Source organism: Rhinatrema bivittatum, chromosome 18, assembly GCF_901001135.1.
Source record: "Rhinatrema bivittatum chromosome 18, aRhiBiv1.1, whole genome shotgun sequence".
NCBI classification, from domain to species: Eukaryota; Metazoa; Chordata; class Amphibia; order Gymnophiona; family Rhinatrematidae; genus Rhinatrema; species Rhinatrema bivittatum.
Genome location: NC_042632.1, coordinates 996,026 through 1,017,493, shown reverse-complemented (window position 1 = coordinate 1,017,493; position 21,468 = coordinate 996,026). Strand labels below are relative to the sequence as shown.

General features: G+C 46.1%; 1 protein-coding gene across 1 annotated transcript in view; it reads left to right on the top strand.

Moving 5' to 3' along the window:
- Positions 1 to 21,468, top strand: part of LOC115079628 (dedicator of cytokinesis protein 2-like) — a 991,955-nt gene that overhangs the window by 708,521 nt on the left and 261,966 nt on the right. The window contains 1 exon segment of the mRNA XM_029583335.1: positions 19,386 to 19,534. Within this exon segment, the coding sequence (XP_029439195.1) occupies positions 19,386 to 19,534 (149 nt within the window).

Here is a 21,468-nt window from a genome sequence, read left to right as displayed (position 1 = left end):
AGCAGTTGGAAGTGGCTCGGGCGGAGCTTAATGCTTTCATGGACCTTAAATCATAGCAGAATATATTGTATCTTAAGTACAGGCTGCATCAATGGGAAATAAGTTTGGGAAGTTACTAACTCGTCTAGTTAACTCCGGTTCACGCTCTGAGGGGTTTATTACATGCCTTTCCTATGATTTGCAGGATCTGCTGACTATCCCTCTGATTTTAAAGGTGCTTTAAAAGTATTATAAATCTTTGTACGAAGCTGGACCATCCAATGATCTGGCACAATGGGATTTCTTTCAGAACCTAGGGCTGCCGGAATTGGGTGAGCAGACCAGGGATTTGTTGGAGAAGGCCTATTACAGAAGCAGAGATCCGTTCTGTTATTGTCCAGTGAAACTGCTTAAAGCCCCGGTCCTTATGGCTTAGGTCCAGAATTTTACAAGTTATTGGGTGATGGAACCCTTACTCCATTAAAAATTATGTTTCATAAAGCGAGGGAGCGGGGAGAGTTTGCTAAAGCACATTAACCTTGCTATGATTATTTTATTGCCCAAACCAGGTAAGGATCACACCCTGCCCCAGTCCCATAGACCTATTTTTCTCTTCAACCAGGACATTAAGATTCTGGCTGCATTCTTAGCTCATAAGAACATAAGAAATTGCCATGCGGGTCAGACCTAGGGTCCATCAAGCCCAGCATCCTGTTTACAACAGATGCCAAACCAGGCCACAAGAACCTGGCTATTACCCAAACACTAAGAAGATCCCATGCCACTGATGCAATTAAAATAAGTGGCTATTCCCTAAGTAAATCTGATTATAAGCCGTTAATCGACTTCTCCTCCAAGAACTGCCATTAGCAATGGTTACATGGAATAGACTTAGTTTTTGGGTACTTGCCAGGTTCTTATGGCCTGGATTGGCCACTGTTGGAAACAGGATGCTGGGCTTGATGGACCCTTGGTCTGACCCAGTATGGCATTTTCTTATGTTTCTTATGTTCTTCTTATCCAAACCTTTTTTCAACCCAGCTACACTAACTGCACTAACCACATCCTCTGGCAACAAATTCCAGAGCTTTATTGTGCGTTGAGTGAAAAAGAATTTTCTCCGATTAGTCTTAAATGTGCTATTCGCTAACTTCATGGAATACCCCCTAGTCCTTCTATTATTCGAAAGTGTAAATAACCGATTCACATCTACTCGTTCAAGACCTCTCATGATCTTAAAGACCTCTATCATATCCCCCCCTCAGCCGTCTCTTCTCCAAGCTGGACAACCCTAACCTCTTCAGCTTTTCCTCATAGGGGAGCTATTCCATCCCCTTTATCATTTTGGTTGCCCTTCTCTGTACCATCTCCATCGCAACCATATCTTTTTTGAGATGCGGTGACCAGAATTGTACATAGTATTCTAGGTGCGGTCTCACCACAGAGCGATATAGAGGCATTATGACATTTTCTGTTTTATTAACCATTCCCTTCCTAATAATTCCTAACATTCTGTTTGCTTTTTTGACTGCTGCAGCACATTGAGCTGATGATTTTAAAGTATTATCCACTATGATGCCTAGATCTTTTTCCTGGGTGGTAGCTCCTAATATGGAACCTAACATCGTGTAACTACAGCAAGGGTTATTTTTCCCTATATACAACACCTTGCACTTGTCCACATTAAATTTCATCTGCCATTTGGATGCCCAATCTTCCAGTCTCGCAAGGTCCTCCTGTAGTGTATCACATCTGCTTGTGATTTAACTACTCTGAATAATTTTGTATCATCCGCAAATTTGATAACCTCACTCGTCGTATTTCTTTCAAGATCATTTATATATATATATATATATATATTGAAAAGCACCGGTCCAAGTACAGATCCCTGAGGCACTCCACTGTTTACCCTTTTCCACTGAGAAAATTGACCATTTAATCCTACTCTCTGTTTCCTGTCTTTAACCAGTTTGTAATCCACGAAAGGACATCGTCTCCTATCCCGTGACTTTTTAGTTTTCTTAGAAGGGAGTAGAATGAGAGTACTTTAAATTTACAGGTGAATTTACTAATTAATCAGCTAGTGTCTACAAGGGGATGATTAAACTTTCAATAAGGGCTGTGTACAACTAGTATGATTTAGATAAGGCCCTGATTGATTTTAATCAGAAAGTGTCTCGTGCCTAAAAATCAAGGTTTGAGTGGGTGGGAAAAGACAGACACTAGAATTAACTATCTCTGGCTTGTTTATTACCTCAGACACAACTAAACTCTAAAGAATATATCCCTTAATTTCACCTTTCACCAAACTTTTATAAGTCCCAAAATTTCTGAATTTTGGACGGCTAAATTTTGGATGCATATTTTTTTTACAGCACGAATTCAGCTGGACACAGACCTTTCAATCACCCATTAAGCATACTGACAGACTGATGGCACCTATAGCTAAGAAACCTAAGCACCTTACCCTCTGTGCTACTTTCATATTCGGGCATATCAGGCCTGGCCAGTGCTGCTTGGAGGCTCAGGGAGATTGCCTTCATCTGATTTATTAAGCCTGGTTCTTACCAGCCTGATGAGGGCCTAGGTAATAGGGATGTGATCGTTTTTTGACGATTTAAAATATCGTCCGATATATTTTAAATCGTCAAAAATCATTAGGGCCACGATACAATACCAATTCCCCCGATTTATCGTTAAAAAATCGTAAATCGGGGGAAGGGGGAGGGCAGGAAAACCGGCACACTAAAACCCCCTAAAACCCACCCCCGACCCTTTAAATTAAATCCCCCACCCTCCCGAACCCCCCCCCAAATGCTTTAAATTACCTGGGGATCCAGCGGTGGTCCAGAACGGCGGCGGTCCGGAACGGCCCCCTCAATTGAATCCTTTTGTCTTCAGCCGGCGCCATTTTGCAAAATGGCCGCCGCAAAATGGCGGCGGCCATAGACAAAAACGATTCGACGCAGGAGGTCGTTCCGGACCCCCGCTGGACTTTTGGCAAGTCTTGTGGGGGTCAGGAGGCCCCCCCAAGCTGGCAAAAATTTTCTGGGAGTCCAGCGGGGTTCAGGAAGCGATTTCTTGCCGCGAATCGTTTTCCGTACGGAAAATGGCGCCGGCAGGAGATCGACTGCAGGAGGTCGTTCAGCGGCGGTCCGGAACCCCCGCTGAACGACCTCCTGCAGTCGATCTCCTGCCGGCGCCATTTTCCGTACGGAAAACGATTCGCGGCAAGAAATCGCTTCCTGAACCCCGCTGGACTCCCAGAAACTTTTGGCCAGCTTGGGGGGGCCTCCTGACCCCCACAAGACTTGCCAAAAGTCCAGCGGGGGTCCGGAACTGACCTCCTGCGTCGAATCGTTTTTGTCTATGGCCGCCGCCATTTTGCGGCGGCCATTTTGCAAAATGGCGCCGGCTGAAGACAAAAGGATTCAATTGAGGGGGCCGTTCCGGACCGCCGCCGTTCTGGACCACCGCTGGATCCCCAGGTAATTTAAAGCATTTGGGGGGGGGGGGTTCGGGAGGGTGGGGGATTTAATTTAAAGGGTCGGGGGTGGGTTTTAGGGGGTTGGCTCACGATTTTAACGATTTTTCACGATATTTTTAAAACCCAAACGGCAACAATACGATTCCCTCCCCCTCCCAGCCGAAATCGATCGTTAAGACGATCGAGGACACGATTCACATCTCTACTAGGTAAAGACGTGTCAGAAGGGGTGCTTGACTGGTTCGTCAGCGGAGGAAGGTAGTTCAATGGGCACAAGACAGGTACTTCCTGGTTTTGGCATGGATCCTTCTGCCTTTTCTTGGGTGGAATTTTTTCAAGGATTGCAATCCTTTCTTCAGGTGTAGTCCTTGGCCCCGACCAATCTTGCCAGGTCAGAATCACAGGTTGTGATCTCCTGCATGCCTGGTTCTGTGGTTAAGCATCAAAGTACACCTAGATCGGCAGCTGGTCTTCCTTACAGGGATCCGGATACGCACGGATTGATGAATCCAATCCTTACTTCCTGGAGGATGTGGAAACTCCTCTGGGATTGGGATCACTTAGGACTGTGTTGCGGTTCTTTCATAGAGATGAGTTACTGACTGATTTCCCAGACATTAAAGATGCTGGGAGTCCTTGGGGCTGAATCTGTCTGAACCAAATCAAAATCCCATTTTGATTTCTTTGCATAAAGCCTCTTATTTTTTCCCTGTTATGGAGGCCATTCAAGAAATGATTGATCTTGAGTGGGGAGCCCTGGAGGTTAATTTCAAAGGGGGACATGTCTTGGAAGGCCTGTACACCTTGGATCCAGTGGCGAGAGAAAGGTTGCGTTTTACAAAAGTGGGTGCACTTGTGTGTGCCGATACCAAGTGGATGACTATCCCCATGGAGGGAGGAGTGGCAGGATAGAAGGCAAGCATTTGAAGCAGCATTTGAAGCAGTGGCAATGACTTTGCAGATAGATTCTTGTTGTTCCCTGGTGGCTCATTGCTGTTTAATTCTCTCTCAGGAGGTTGATGACTCTGGTGTGAATTCCAGGGCAGTGATGGATCCAGCAGCCACCTTTTTGGCAGATGCAGGCTAGGATTTGGTCTGCACCTCTTCCAGAGATGTGGCTTCGGTAATAGTGGCCAGGCCTCAGTTATGGCTGAGAAATTGGTCAGCCAATGCCATCTCCAAGGCTAACCTTACAAAGTCGCCCTTTAAAAGCTCCATCTTGTTTGGGAGCAAGTTGGAGAAAATGGCCAATAAGTGGGGTAAATTCTCAGTTGCCAGAAGATAAAAAGCAGATGCCACACTCATTCATCATGAGAGATCATGATAGGGGATCCAAGTGTTTTTGACTCTACAGAGGAGCAGCCTTTCAGAGGACTCAATCTTTCGGTAGGCCTCAGTCCTTTCATCCCAGACAACCCAGTTGGGATGCAGACTCGGGAAGTGGAGCTCCCCCACCAACCTCCCAGTGAAAGTGTGATGACCCACCTCCGAGAACAGGAAATAGCGGGTCACCTCTCTCTCTTTTATCTGAGGTGGGTTGAGATCATGTTAGACCAGTGGATCTTGGAAGTGATATGAGATGGATATGCTCTGGAGTTTCGCAGTGTCCCTCAAGACATGTTCATGGTGTCTCCTTGCCACTCCCCACAGAAGAGGCTGGTGGTGGAGTGTACATTGTAAAGGCTCTTCAGTCTGAGGGCTGTGGTTCCAGTGCCCACATCACAAGAAAATACAGGCCAATATTCCATTTATTTTGTTGTGCCCAAGAAGGAGGCTCTTCATCCCTTCCTGGATCTCAAAGGGGTCAACCGTCAATTGTGGGTGACTCATTTTCGCATGGAAACCTTACGCTCAGTGATAATGGCCATGCATTCAGGTGAGTTTCTGACCTCCTTGGATCTGTCCAAGGCATACCTGCATATTCCCATCCAACTAGAGCACCAACGTTTTCTGCTATTCACAGTTTTGAGACGTCATTATCAGTTTTGAGTGCTACCTTTTGGTCTGGCCACAGCGCCCAGAACTTTTTCCAAGGTTATGGTAGTGTTGATGGCAGAGTTGAGAGAGGATGGGATTCTGGTACACCCATACATGGATGACTGGCTGATTCAGGCCAAGTCTCTGGAAGAAAGCCTCCTGGTGTAGCACAAGATGATCTTGTAGCAGGAGCTCAGGTGCGTGGTGAACCTAGCCAAGAACAGTCTTCAGCCATCTCAATCACTAAGAGTAGCTCAGTGTTTAGTTCAACCTGAAGCAGGACAGGGTTTTCCTGCCGGAGGGACATATTCAGAAGTTGTTGGTGCAGGTGCGTCTATTGATGAACACAATACGCCCAACAGATTGGTCCTTTCTACAGGTGATTGGTTTGATGGCGGTGACCCTGGAAGTGGTGCCATGGACGAGGGCACATATGTGTCCTCTTTAGCTTTCCTTGCTGTCTCGTTGGAGCCCATAGTCTCAGAACTATTCGATTCAGCTCCACCTGCTGATGGAGGTCTGCTCTCAACTACAGTGGTAAGAACATAAGAACATGCCATACTGGGTCAGACCAAGGGTCCATCAAGCCAGCATCCTGTTTCCAACAGTGGCCACTCCAGGCCATAAGAACCTGGCAAGTACCCAAAAACTAAGTCTATTCCATGTTACCGTTGCTAATGGCAGTGGCCATTCTCTAAGTGAACTTAATAGCAGGTAATGGACTTTTCCTCCAAGAACTTATCCAATCCTTTTTTAAACACAGCTATACAAACTGCACTAACCACATCCTCTGGCAACAAATTCCAGAGTTTGGGATTTGAGTAAAAAAGAACTTTCTCCGATTAGTTTTAAATGTGCCCCATGCTAACTTCATGGAGTGCCCCCTAGTCTTTCTATTATCAGAAAGAGTAAATAACCGATTCACATCTACTCGTTCTAGACCTCTCATGATTTTAAACATCTCTATCATATCCCCCCTCAGCCGTCTCTTCTCCAAGCTGAAAAGTCCTAACCTCTTTAGTCTTTCCTCATAGGGGAGCTGTTCCATTCCCCTTATCATTTTGGTAGCCCTTCTTGTACCTTCTCCATCGCAATTATATCTTTTTTGAGATGTGGCAACCAGAATTGTACAAGGTGCGGTCTCAACATGGAGCGATACAGAGGCATTATGATATTTTCCGTTTTATTCACCATTCCCTTTCTAATAATTTCCAACATTCTGTTTGCTTTTTTACTGCCACAGCACACTGAACCGACAATTTCAATGTGTTATCCATTATGACGCCTAGATATCTTTCTTGGGTTATAGCACCCTAATATGGAACCCAACATTGTGTAATTATAGCATGGGTTATTTTTCCCTATATGCATCACCTTGCACTTATCCACATTAAATTTCATCTGCCATTTGGATGCCCAATTTCCCAGTCTCACAAGGTCTTCCTGCAATTTATCACAATCTGCTTGTGATATAACTACTCTGAACAATTTTGTGTCATCTGCAATTTTGATTATCTCACTCATCGTATTTCTTTCCAGATCATTTATAAATATATTGAAAAGTAAGGGTCCCAATACAGATCCCTGAGGCACTCCACTGCCCACTCCCTTCCACTGAGAAAATTGTCCATTTAATCCTACTCTCTGTTTCCTGTCTTTTAGCCAGTTTACAATCCACGAAAGGACATCACCACCTATCCCATGACGTTTTACTTTTCCTAGAAGCCTCTCATGAGGAACTTTGTCAAACGCCTTCTGAAAATCCAAGTATACTACATCTACCGGTTCACCTTTATCCACATGTTTATTAACTCCTTCAAAAAAGTGAATCAGATTTGTGAGGCAAGACTTGCCTTGGGTAAAGCCATGCTGACTTTGTTCCATTAAACCATGTCTTTCTATATGTTCTGTGATTTTGATGTTTAGAACACTTTCCACTATTTTTCCTGGCACTGAAGTCAGGCTAACCAGTTTGTAGTTTCCCGTATCACCCCTGGAGCCCTTTTTAAATATTGGGGTTACATTAGCTATCCTCCAGTCTTCAGTTACAATGGATGATTTTAATGATAGGTTACAAATTTTTAATAATAGGTCTGAAATTTCATTTTTTAGTTCCTTCAGAACTCTGGGGTGTATATCATCCGGTCCAGGTGATTTACTACTCTTCAGTTTGTCAATCAGGTCTACCACATCTTCTAGGTTCACCGTGATTTGATTCAGTCCAACTGAATCATTACCCATGAAAACCTCCTCCATTACGGGTACCTCCCCAACATCCTCTTCAGTAAACACCGAAGCAAAGAAATCATTTAATCTTTCCGCGATGGCCTTATCTTCTCTAAGTGCCCCTTTAACCCCTCGATCATCTAACGGTCCAACTGACTCCCTCACAGGCTTTCTGCTTCGGATATATTTTAAAAAGTTTTTACTTTGAGTTTTTGCCTCTACCGCCAACTTCTTTTCAAATTCTCTCTTAGCCCGTCTTATCAATGTCTTACATTTAACTTACCAACGTTTATTTTCTTCTGTTGGATCCTTCTTCCAATTTTTGAATGAAGATCTTTTGGCTAAAATAGCTTCTTTCACCTCCCCTTTTAACCATGCCGGTAATTGTTTTGCCTTCTTTCCACCTTTCTTAATGTGTGGAATAGATCTGGACTGTGCTTCTAGAATGGTATTTTTTAACAATGACCACGCCTCTTGGACATTTTTTACTTTTGTAGCTGCTCCTTTCAGGTTTTTTCTAACAATTTTTCTCATTTTATCAAAGTTTCCCTTTTGAAAGTTTAGCACGAGAGCCGTGGATTTGCACACTGTTCCTCTTCCAGTCATTAAATCAAATTTGATTTTATGATCACTATTGCCAAGTGGCCCCACCACCGTTACCTCTCTCACCAAGTGCTGTGCTGCACTGAGAATTGGTGGTTACAAGTGGCTCATCTAAGAAAAAGGGTTTCCCTAAAATCACCGGACTAGATATATTTATGACAGATGTGAGCCTCCAGGGTTGGGGAGCTCACTGTCAGGAACTGACAGCACAAGGGTGCTGTTGTGCCAAAGTGTCTCTTTGGAACATCAATTGGCTGGGTGGTCTGGTTGGCATGTTGCAGGGTTGAACGATCCGTATAATATCAGTCAATGCAACGAAAGTGGCCTATATCAATTGGCAGGGAGGAATCAAGACCCGGCAAATGTCGCAGGAAATAGACAAACGTATGCAATGGGTGGAAGTGCATCTTCAGGAGATCTCAGCCGCGCACATTGCAAGAAAAGACAATGTAAGAGCAGATTTTCTCAACATGCAGAGTTTGGACCCAGGAGAATGGTTATTGTCAGACGAGGCATTTCAGCTAATTGTGGATTGCTGGGGCCTTCTGTTTCTAGACCTGCTGGCGACTTTTCACAATGTGAAAGTTCCTCAATTCTTCAGTTGCAGGAGAGACACAAAGTCATTGGGCATCAATGTACTCATGCAGGAATGGCCAGAGGACAAGCTACTGTTTGCTTTTCCCCCGTGGCCCCCATTGGGCAGAATGGTTTGGAGGTTCGAGAGTCACAGAGGGATAGTGCTTCTGGTGGCACCAGATTGGACCAGGAGACCATGTTATGTGGATTTGCGAAAGCTCCTGGTAGACTCCCCCCTCTGGTTTCCAGTGCATAGGGATCTGTTGCAGCAGGGGCCTGTTCTTCACAAAGATCCAACTTGATTTGGTCTTATATTATGACTCTTGAGAGGACTCGCTTGATGAAGTGTGGATATTCTGCTGCGCAGTGATTGCCACCTTGCTATGAGCAAGAAAGTTCTCCACATTCCTTAGCCTATGTGCGAGTTTGGTGTGTTGTAAGGCTTGATGTGAAGATCATGGGGGTTTTGCCCATTTGGTAAGATCTCACCCATTTTGGAATTTTTGCAGGATAGATTGAATAAAGGGTTGGCCCTTAATTCCTTAAAGGTACAGGTGGTGGCTCTGTCCTGTTTCAGGGGTCAGGTGAATAATGGACCCTTTTCGGCTTATCCAGATCTTGAAAGGAGTGAAACATCTTTGTCCTCCCTTTCGGTTATGGGTGCCCTTGTGGAGTTTTAATCTGGTTTTTGATTTCTTAGAAGGCCCTCATTTCGACCAATGTGTAATCTTTCCTTGGTGTTACTCACCTTGAAAACAGTGTTTCTTGTGGCATTTTGTTCTGCTGCGCCTAGAATATCCAAGCTGGCAGGCCTTGTCTTGCCGGGAGCCGCCCCTTCAAGTATCTCAATAAGTAAGGGGCAATAGAGCTATGTACTCTTCCTTCATTTTTGCCAAAAGTGATCTCGGATTTTCACTTGAATCAGTCCATTTCCCTGCCATCTCTGGATAGGGAGAGACATGCGGAGGAATGTCGCCTGTTGTGACCCTTGTATGTTAAGAGATATATCGTAAGTATTTGGAGTTTTCTAGATGTCTCAGAAAGAGAGATTGCCCATTTGTCCTCCGCGATGGAGGTAAAGAGGGTGAGTCAGCTTCAATGGGCTACAATAGCACGCTGGATTAAAGAGGCAGTCATGGCTGCATAAGTGGATGCTGAACAGGCCGTTGCCTAAAGTTAGGGACTCATTTTACTAGGGCTCAGGCAGTGTCATGGGCAGAAGTTAGATTATTGCTCCTGTCAGACATTTGCCAAGCTGCAATGTAGTCCTCCGTACACACCTTTTCCAAGTATTATTGTCTGGATCTGCAGGCCCGGAAGGGCAAAGCCTTTGCACATGCAGTTTTCACTGGGACCGCGGAATAGCTTGAGTATATCCCATTAGTTCTGGATTCATCTGTCTGGATGCTAAGAAATGAGAAATTACTACTTACCTGATAATTTCCTTTTCTTTAGGACAGAGATGAATCCAGCTTCCTGCCCTTGGCTACCAAATGATTATGCTATAGTCCTTCTTTGAGATAATGTGCTCCAAGGGTTACTGGTAAATGTTATCCAGTCCCTAGACTACTATGATTCATTCTTTGGACCGAGCTCAGTGTTTCCTGTTGGCTGAGTAGTGAAAATGGTTATCTGTATTAATCAAATTTTTGCTAGTCTGTCCACAGTTGGCTTTTGAAGAGAATACTGGCAGGCTAATGTCACCTCAGGGAAATATATACTGTGATGTCAGCTTTATTCCTTCTCCATCTACTGGTAGAGGTGCCCACCTCAGCAGCAGTGACCATCAAACGGTATGGTTTAATATCAATAAAAGAATAGGGAAAAGAACCCAAAGACCCGAGTTTACAGTTCAAAAACACAGACTTTGAGGAAATGGGTAAGTACCTGGAGGAAGAACTAAAAGGAGGGGAGAACGAGAGAGATGTGGATCAGCAGTGGACCAATCTAAAAGGAGCAATCACCAAGGCAACTGCTCTATATGTTAGAAATGTAAAGAAAAGCAAAAGGAAACTGAAACCTATCTGGTTCTCAAAGGAGGTGGCTGACAAAAATTAAAGCTAAAAGAAAAGCATTCAAGATATATAAAAGATCCCAAAGGAGGAGCACAAAGAAGCATATTTGAATCAGCTGAGGGAGACAAAGAAATTATCAAGTTGGGCAAAAAGTCAAGCGGAAGAGAGGATTGCCAAGGAGATAAAAAATGGTGACAAAACATTTTTCAGATACATCAGCGAAAAGAGAAAGGTCCAAAGTGGTATAGCAAAATTGAAAGGTGGTAATGATCAATGTGTGGAGAGTGACGAAGAAATGGCAGAAATATTAAACGAATACTTCAGCTCTGTGTTCACTAAAGAAGACCCTGGAGAAGGACCATCTCTACACAACAAGAAACTGGAGGAAGTGGAATAGATGAAAATCCTTTCACAGTAGAAAATGTGTGGGAAGAGCTAAAGAACCTGAAAGTGGGACAAAGCCATGGGCCTGATGGTATTCATCCAAGGATATTGAGGGAGCTCAGAGATGTTCTGGCGGCTCCACTGTGTGACCTGTTCAATAGATCCCTAGAAACGGGGGTGGTGCCGAGTGATTGGAGAAGAGCGGTGGTGGTCCCGCTTCACAAGAGTGGCAACAGGGAGGAGGCTGGAAACTACAGACCAGTTAGCCTCACTTCGGTGGTGGGAAAAGTAATGGAGTCACTGCTGAAAGAGAGAATAGTGAACAATCTACAGTCCGGAGAATCGATGGACCAGAGGCAACATGGATTCACCAGGGGAAGATCCTGTCAGACAAATCTGATTGACTTTTTTGACTGGGTAACCAAGGAATTGGATCAAGGAAGAGCACTCTATATCATATACTTGGATTTCAGCAAAGCTTTTGATACGGTTCCGCACAGGAGACTGGTGAATAAAACGAGAAGCTTGGGAGTGAGTGCCGATGTGGTGACCTGGATTGCAAATTGGTTGACGGACAGAAGACAATGTGTGATGGTAAATGGAACCTTCTCTGAGGAGAGAGCGGTTATAATTGGTGTACCGCAAGGATCGGTGTTGGGACCGGTCCTGTTCAATATCTTTGTGAGCGACATTGCGGACGGGATTGAAGGTAAGGTTTGTCTTTTTGCGGATGACACTAAGATCTGCAACAGAGTGGACACGCCGGAAGGAGTGGAGAGAATGAGACGGGATCTAAGGAAACTGGAAGAGTGGTCGAAGACATGGCAGCTGAGATTCAATGCAAAGAAATGCAAAGTCATGCATATGGGGAGTGGAAATCCGAATGAAAATGTATTCGATGGGGGGGGGAAGGCTGATGTGCACGGAGCAGGAGAGGGACCTTGGGGTGATAGTATCTAATGATATGAAGTCTGCGAAACAATGCGACAAGGCGATAGCAAAAGCCAGAAGAATGCTGGGCTGCATAGAGAGAGGAATATCGAGTAAGAAAAGGGAAGTGATTATTCCCCTGTACAGGTCCTTGGTGAGGCCTCACCTGGAGTACTGTGTTCAGTTCTGGAGACCGTATCTTCAAAAAGACAAAGACAAGATGGAAGCGGTACAGAGAAGGGCGACCAGGAAGGTGGAGGATCTTCATCGGATGACGTACGAGGAGAGATTGAAGAATCTAAATATGTACACCCTGGAGGAGAGGAGGAGCAGAGGTGATATGATACAGACTTTCAGATACTTGAAAGGTTTTAATGATCCAAAGACGACAAACCTTTTCCGTAGGAAGAAAATCAGCAGAACCAGGGGTCACGATTTGAAGCTCCAGGGAGGAAGATTCAGAACCAATGTCAGGAAGTATTTCTTCACGGAGAGGGTGGGTGGATGCCTGGAATGCCCTTCCGGAGGAAGTGGTGAAGACCAGAACTGTGAGGGACTTCAAAGGGGCGTGGGATAAACACTGTGGATCCATAAAGTCAAGAGACCGCCAATATAGAGTGGGTGGCTCACCAGAAAGATGGCTACTGCCCGGAGACAATACCCTTATTAAATAAACATACAGATGCTTACTGTGACTCCAACATCGCTCTAAGCTTCAACGGCAAGAGGAAATGTGGAAAAAAGGATTTGCTATCACAAAGAGGGGAGTAGCTGGCTTGTTACGCGGCGGTTACTACCCCAAACCAAATAAGCCTAATACTTCACTTCCAAGCATATACAGCATAGTTCTCTGCTTCAACGGCAGGGGAGAAGAAAAGAGGGTTCGCACTCACAAAGCGGGGGAGTAGCTGGCTTATTACGGCGGTTACTACCCCAAACCAAATGTGCCTGATACTTCGCTTTCGATGCATATCCAGCATGGCTCTCTGCTTCATGGCATGGGAGAGGCTGATACATCAAGCATTTCCAGCATAGCTCTCTGCTTCAACAGCAGGGGAATAAGAAAAGCTGAGGCTTCACGCATATCCAGAATAGCTTCAACTGCAGGGGAGAAGAAAAAAAAAAAAAAGGATTCGCACTCACAAAGCAGGGAGTAGCTGGCTTGTTACGGCGGTTACTACCCTAAACCAAAAGGGCCTGATACTTCACTTTCAATGCATAACCAGCATGGCTCTCCGCTTCAACGGCAGGAGAGAAGAAAAACAACCAATAGGGGCTGTATGACATAGTCTGGGTAAAGGGAATAAACATGGGTGTGGCTTGCTTATTGCAGCAGTTGCTACCCCTACTACCCCTAACTAATCAAGCTGGGTATTTCACTTGGATGCAGATCCATCACTGCTCTCTGCATTAATGGTGGGGGTGGGAAGGGAAATAGAACCAAGAGTTAAGAGAAAATGATAAGTATGAGAGAAAGAAATGTGTGAAGCTTGCTGGGCAGACTGGATGGGCCGTTTGGTCTTCTTCTGCCGTCATTTCTATGTTTCTATGTTTCTATGTTTCTATAACCCACTTGTTCTGGATTCATCTGTCTGTCCGAAAATAAAGGAAATTATCAAGTAAGTAGTAATTTCTCAATAATGAAAACAAGGATAAAAATAAATCCCTGGTTCTCAATACCTGGGAACTTTTGATTTCCAGTCATCCTGAGATTGTTATGGATTGCTTGGGGAAGAGGACACACAAACCTTCTTCTCTCTCTCTCTCTCTCACATACACACACTCTCTTCTCACATGCACATACTCTCTTGCTCTCTCAAATACACACACACACACACACACACACACACATTCTCTGTTACGGAGGGGTGTTTAGTGTGCCTTGGGCCTCAGCCCGACCCCAGATGGATCCAGGACCGAACCGAGGGTTGACGGCGTGTTCCAGCATGGCTGACAGTCTTATCCTCTGCCAGGCCTGCAAGCTCCCAAGGCCAAAAAACATGATGAAGTTGGAATGTGAATGGTCTCTCCGACCATTCCGAGCCCTTTCGGACCTGCCGCTTAGATCGGCATGGAGCAGCAGGCCTGGCATGAAGTCGAGGGCAGACGGGCCTTGACATGAAGACATGACACCAAGCTCGATGCTACAGCATCGCAGACAAAGACATGACACCAAGGCTGATGCGAAAACATCACGGACCAATGGTCGATGCGATGGCATCCAGACCAGGGTCGATGCGACGACATCAGGAACAAGACGTTGACATGATACCAAGACTGATGCAACGGCATCCAGGATGATACGAGGAACTTGACGAAGTCCAGACGAGACGAGAAGCTGGGCAGAAGGACATTGGCACTGTCTCTCAGGGCGCCCTACACAGTCCACCCATGGGACTGGTCACGGACCACCCTGTCTCACTGCATGCCCTACACAGCCCGAGGAGGCTGGTCACGGACCACGCTGAGAACGGGACAAGCGCAGGGAAAAATCCAGCCAAGGCAGAACTTCGACGACGGAGCCATAAGTCATCCGGAGCTCCGCAAAGGCTGGCAGGACATGATAGCTCAGGAGCACAGGACACCAGTCCACCTGTAGGCTACTCCACGCTCGGGAAAGACATCATCCGAGAGAGCACGGCCTGACAGGTACCAGAAGGCTCAGGAGCGCTGAAGCAAACACCAAGAAGGGCAGAACACCAAGGAACCTGGGACATCAGGAAGCAGAAGATCAAGACGAGACACCAGGACACCTGGACGGGGACCTCAGGCACGAAGACATGACTTGACATGGCATGACATGACGAGAAGATGAAACGAAGAGGAGCTCCACAAAGAAGACCTGACGGAGCTCTGGCAGGCAGGAGCCTCCAGAGTGAAGTAACTCCGATGGAAGGCAAAGACTGAAATGACAGAGCAGCCCTTTATAGGGCTGGAGCAGGAAGTCCACTCCCTAGGTGGGGCCAGCACCCTTCCTGTGTCTGGCCCTTTAAATCTAGCAGAGAGATGCACGCCGGCGCCTAAGGGAGGAAGCAGGAGCTTGTGCAGGACCGCGGACAGCGGCCTGCACCGACATCAGACGCTAGAGACGCAGGGCTGGGCCTGGAGGCAGGCCCCAAAGACGGCAGCGGCTCCAGCCGCTGCAGGAGGTCCCGGGGGCAGCTTCAGCCACTACTCCAACCTGGGGATGCGGCCTGTAGCCCCAGAGGAGGTCGGTGATGGCAGCGGTGGCTCCGTGCCGCGAAGAAGGTAGAAGTCCGCAGCTCCGGCCGCGGTGAAGGCAGGCAACACGGGCGGCCTCCGGGCCGCAAAGAGCAACAAAGTCCGTGGCTCCGGTCGCGCTGGAAGGCCCGACGTCGGCAGCGTCCATGCCACGTCGGGTGAAGAGGAAGCAGCAACTGTGAGTGCCTGCTTGCGGGGGGAATCCATGGGCAGCGATTCATAACATTCTCTTTCACATGCTTTCTCATACACATACATGCTCTGTCTCCTGGAACATATAGGCAATAGCAACATCTCTCTCATGTACACACACTCACAATGCTCTCTCACACGTGTACACAGTAAACATGCCCTCTATCTCTTATACTTGTCGAAGTAGCTCTTGTCAGATTTAATCCACTAAGTAAGATAGCTGTACAAGTATGAAAAAACACTTAGAAGGATAAGTCTAAAGGCACTACTTAGCTGGCTAGGTCAGAGAGTGTGTTAAGTGGCACTTTTTACACCTATGCAGCTATCTGAATTAGCTGGATGAGTAGCATTTTAATACTTATTCATCTAAATAGTGCTTTTTCAGACTTGTCTGACTCTCTTACTTAACTGGATAAGTCTGAAAAGCACTACTTAGATCGACAAGTATTGCTTTTCAGATTTATCTCCCGCATAAGTTGCATATTGTCCAGATAAATGCTGGATAAGTCTGAACTTGTATGTCTAAGTAGCAACAAAGGTGCTACCTTAGCCGGATAAGTCAAATTTAATCAGATAAGTGTATGCAAATTATATACATACGTATCGTTACTTTCAGTTTTAAAGAATGCGTGAATAGATTTAACATATAAGCATTAGACACATTTACCCCCGTAAGTCAATTTTTTCACATTTAGGTTGGGGATTTCCTAACATGTGCATGGTAATGAAATAACCAGTTTTACTAATTAGTCTACCAGTTTGCCCAGTCCATCTGCAGCTCATGATAACCCTCCTGCCTCTTCAGCCTAGTCCCCCCATGTCATCCAGACCTGCTATCCAGTCTTTTTTTCACTTTTAAGATGCTTAGATTCACTTACTCCAGATATTGAGCAGGAGTAAATATACGTGAGTGAGGTGCCACATTTCCAGTCGCAGACTGAATTTAGGAATGTATGTTGAGGTTTCTAAAATAGAATGCACTCACTATTTTACAGGCATAAGCACTATTTTTTTATGCTCGCAACTATGAAAATTCACCTTTATGCGCAAAAGTCACAAACTTGCTCCAACTCTGTCCCAAAAATGCCTTTTCTCAGTCTGCATAAAAGTACATGTACTGGACTCTGATGAATTATCAAAATGCCACTTACATGCATCAGAGAGGTTTAGAGGCAAGGGCATCATTTTGTCTTGAACATCTGAGAAGAGAACAGCTTTCAGACTGGCAATTTCCATGAATAACTCATTTTTACACAAGGAGGTGGCTGACAAAATAAAAGCTAAAAGAGCAGCGTTCAAGAAATATAAAAGATCCCAAAGGGAGGAGCACAAAGAAGAATATCTGGTAGAACTGAGGGAGACGAAGAAATTAATCAAGACGGCAAAAAGTCAAGCGGAAGAGAGGATTGCCAAGGAGGTAAAGAGAGGTGACAAAACATTTTTCAGATACATCAGTGAAAAGAGAAAAGTTCAAAGTGGTATAGCGAAATTGAAAGATGGAAAGGATCAATGTGTGGAGAGAGACGAAGAAATGGCAGAAATATTAAATGAATACTTCAGTTCTGTGTTCACTAAAGAGGACCCTGGAGAAGGACCATCACTAGTTAACAAGAAACTGGAGGGGAGTGGAGTAGATGTAACTCCATTTACAGTAGAAAATGTATGGGAAGAGCTGGAGAACTGAAAGTGGACAAAGCCATGGGGCCTGATGAAATTCATCCCAGGATACTGAGGGAGCTCAGAGATGTGCTGGCGGGTCCGCTGTGTGACTTGTTCAATAGATCCCTAGAAACGGGAGTGGTGCCGAGTGATTGGAGAAGAGCGTTGGTGGTCCTGCTTCACAAGAGTGGGAACAGAGAAGAGGCTGGTAACTACAGACCGGTTAGCCTCACTTCGGTGGTGGGAAAAGTAATGGAGTCACTGTTAAAAGAGAGAATAGTGAACTATCTACAGTCGGGAGAATTGCTGGACCAGAGGCAGCATGGATTCACCAGGGGAAGATCCTGTCAGACAAATCTGATTGACTTCTTTGATTGGGTAACCAAGGAACTGGATCAAGGAAGAGCGCTCAATGTCATCTACTTAGATTTCAGCAAAGCTTTTGATACGGTTCCGCACAGGAGACTGGTGAATAAAACGAGAAGCTTAGGAGTGAGTGCTAAGTTGGTGACCTGGATTGCAAACTGGTTGACGGACAGAAGACAATGTGTGATGGTAAATGGAACTTTCTCTGAAGAGAGAGTGGTGTTATGTGGTGTACCGCAAGGATCGGTGTTGGGACCGGTCCTGTTCAATATCTTTGTGAGCGACATTGCGGAAGGGATAGAAGGTAAGATTTGTCTTTTTGTGGATGACACTAAGATCTGCAACAGAGTGGACACGCCGGAAGGAGTGGAGAGAATGAGACGGGATTTAAGGAAACTGGAAGAGTGGTCGAAGATATGGCAGCTGAGATTCAATGCCAAGAAGTGCAAAGTAATGCATATGGGGAATGGAAATCCGAATGAACTGTATTCGAGGGGGGGGGGGGGAAAGGCTGATGTGCACGGAGCAGGAGAGAGACCTAGCGGTTATAGTGTCTAATGATATGAAGTCTGCAAAACAATGCAACAAGGCAATAGCAAAAGCCAGAAGAATGCTGGGCTGCATAGAGAGAGGAATATCGAGTAAGAAAAAGGAAGTGATTATCCCCTTGTACAGGTCCTTGGTAAGGCCTCACCTGGAGTACTGTGTTGAGTTCTGGAGACCGTATCTACAAAGAGACAGAGACAAGATGGAAGCGGTACAGAGAAGGGCGACCAGAAAGGTGAAAGGTCTTCATCGGATGTCATACGAGGAGAGATTGAAGAATCTGAATATGTACACCCTGGAGGAAAGGAGGAGCAGGGGTGATATGATTCAGACCTTCAGATACTTGAAAAACTTTAACGATCCAAAGACAACGACAAACCTTTTCCGCCAGAAAAAAATCAGCAGAACCAGGGGTCACGAGCTGAGGCTCCAGGGAGGAAGACTAAGAACCAATGTCAGGAAGTATTTCTTCACGGAAAGGGTGGTGGATGCTTGGAATGCCCTTCCGGAGGAAGTGGTGAAGTCCAAAACTGTGAAGGACTTCAAAGGGGCATGGGATAAACACTGTGGATCCATCAAGTCTAGAGGGCGTGAATAAAGTGGAGGCAGCAAAACACTGCACGGAGCGGCAGTAGCCACAGAGGCATTCAAACACTGCACGGAGCGGCAGTAGCCACAGAGGCATTCACGGAGTGGGATGCCAGTGGCCAGTAGTTATTGTTCCACCTTCACGGAGCGGAAGGATGGAGGGCTGCTATCTCCAAAAAAAAATTAAAAAAACAAACAAAAAATAATAACAGGGTGGGTAAGAGTATGGGGCAAGGGTGTGGCCTGCTTGTTACAGCAGTTGCTACCCCTAATTGAGCTGGATGTCACTTGGATGCAGATACGGCGCTGCTCTCTAAATTGGTGGTGGGGTGGAGGGGAATTAGGGCTAGAGGGTACTGGAAGCCAATAGTAACAGGTGGGAGAGAGAAAAAGAGAAATAAAAATGGATAAAGTGCGTAGCTTGCTGGGCAGACTGGATGGGCCGTTTGGTCTTCTTCTGCCGTCATTTCTATGTTTCTATGTTTCTATGTAATATTCCTTTCAAAATTGCTCTTATTCTGCCAAATTCTACCTTTGTGGTCTTCTCACTGTAGAGAATATATCTTGCTTTAATTGTGATATCTAGAGTAGCATTCAGCCACGTTGGGATCCACTGACATATACCTCTCTTCCAGGCCAGAACAAAATCTGCTTCATTCCTGGAATGGTCGGGCCTATTTTAGAAATGACCCTTATTCCAGAAGTTGAGTTGCGTAAGGCCACAATCCCAATCTTCTTTGATATGATGCTGTGTGAATATCGGATGACTGGAACATTCAAAAAGGTAAGAATCAGGGAATCCACCATCAGATTGGGACTTAGACTTTTGCTCATATAGGGGCAATGCAATAAAGTGCATCCAGCCTAGTGCACAGGCTTACACGCGGTTGGATGCGCGGAACTATCACCTGATGCAATAAGGAGATTAGCGCATCTAAAACATGCAAACAAATGCATAGCTGATAGCGCCTCTCACATGTAAATTCCATGTAAATGAGGCTATTAGCTATTACCCCGAATGCAGAAAATTGCTGGGCACAAACGCACACTTTTTAAAGTGGCAAATTTAATTCCAGACCCAGGGGTGGCATAAAGTTTATCCACGACTCAGGGGTTCATGAGAAATTAAAAAATACGGTTCTCTGTGGTTCCTCCTACATGTGACTCTTAAATTTACTACTTGCGGTGTTGAAAAATAAATGTGTATTGGCTTTATTTAAAAAAAAGAACAATTCTGTACGTAGAATTAGATGCCCATAGCAAGAGGTGCTTAGCTATGGTCGTCTTCAGCAATCTCAGTAAAATCGGGCAGAAGTGGGATAAAATCAGTCCCTCATATTGCACACTCGTGCAACTGTGGGCGGCCGATGCATTTAAGAGCTAGGGAAGCACAAATCTCCCCCAGTGCTTCCTTTTCACGTAGCCCCTCATTTAAATTCTGCATCGGGTGCCTAGAGGAAATGGCTACGTGTGTTTAGGAAAATGAGTGCTCAATACTAGGGATGTGAATCGTTTTTTGACGATTTAAAAAAATTGTCAGATATTTTTTAAATCGTCAAAAATCGTTAGTCGCGATACAATAGAAATTCCCCCGATTTATCGTGAAAAATCGTAAATCGGGGGAGGGGGGAGGGCGGGAAAACCGGCACACCAAAACAACCCCTAAACCCACCACGACCCTTTAAAACAAATCACCCACCCTCCCGAACGCCCCAAAATGTTTTAAATTACCTGGTGGTCCAGTGGGGGTTCCCGGCGCGATCTCCCGCTCTCGGGCCATCGGCGCCATTTTGGCTGCCACTAATATAAATGGCGCCGATGGCCCGATAAAAAAAACCCACCCGACCCTTTAAAATGACCCCCTTAGCCTCCCCCACCCTCCCGACCCCCCCCCAAAACCTTTTAAAATTACCTGGTGGTCCAGGAGGGGCACGGTGAGCGATCTCCCGCTCTCGGGCCATCGGCTGCCACTAATAAAAATGGCACCGATGGCCCTTTGCCCTTACCATGTGACAGGGTATCCGTGCCATTGGCTGGCCCCTGTCACATGGTAGGAGCACTGGATGGCCGGCACTGTACCCCCAGGGACTTTTGGCCAGCTTGGGGGGGCCTCCTGACCCCCACAAGACTTGCCAAAAGTCCAGCAGGGGTCTGGGAGCGACCTCCTGCACTCGGGCCGTATTGCCAGTATTCAAAATGGCACCCACGCAACCTTTGCCCTCACTATGTCACAGGGGCCGACGGCTGGCCCCTGTGACATAGTGAGGGCAAACGCTAGCAGCTGCCAGTACTGAAAATGGCGCCGGCGCTAGCCTTTGCCCTCACTATGTCACAGGGGCCGACCGTCGGCCCCTATGACATAGTGAGGGCAAAGGTAGTGCCAGCGCCATTTTGAATACTGGCAATACGGCCTGAGTGCTGGAGGTCGCTCCCAGACCCCCACTGGGCTTTTGGCAAGTTTTGTGGGGGTCAGGAGGCCCCCCAAGCTGGCCAAAAGTCCCTGGGGGTCCAGCGGGGGTCCGGGAGCGATCTCCTGCACTCAGACCGTATTGCCAGTATTCAAAATGGCGCCGGCGCTACCTTTGCCCTGTCACATGGTAAGGGCAAAGGGCCATCGGCGCCATTTTTATTAACGCAGCCGATGGCCTGAGAGCGGGAGATCGCTCCCCGCGCTCCCGCTGGCCCACCAGGTAATTTTAAAAGGTTTTGGGGGGGGGT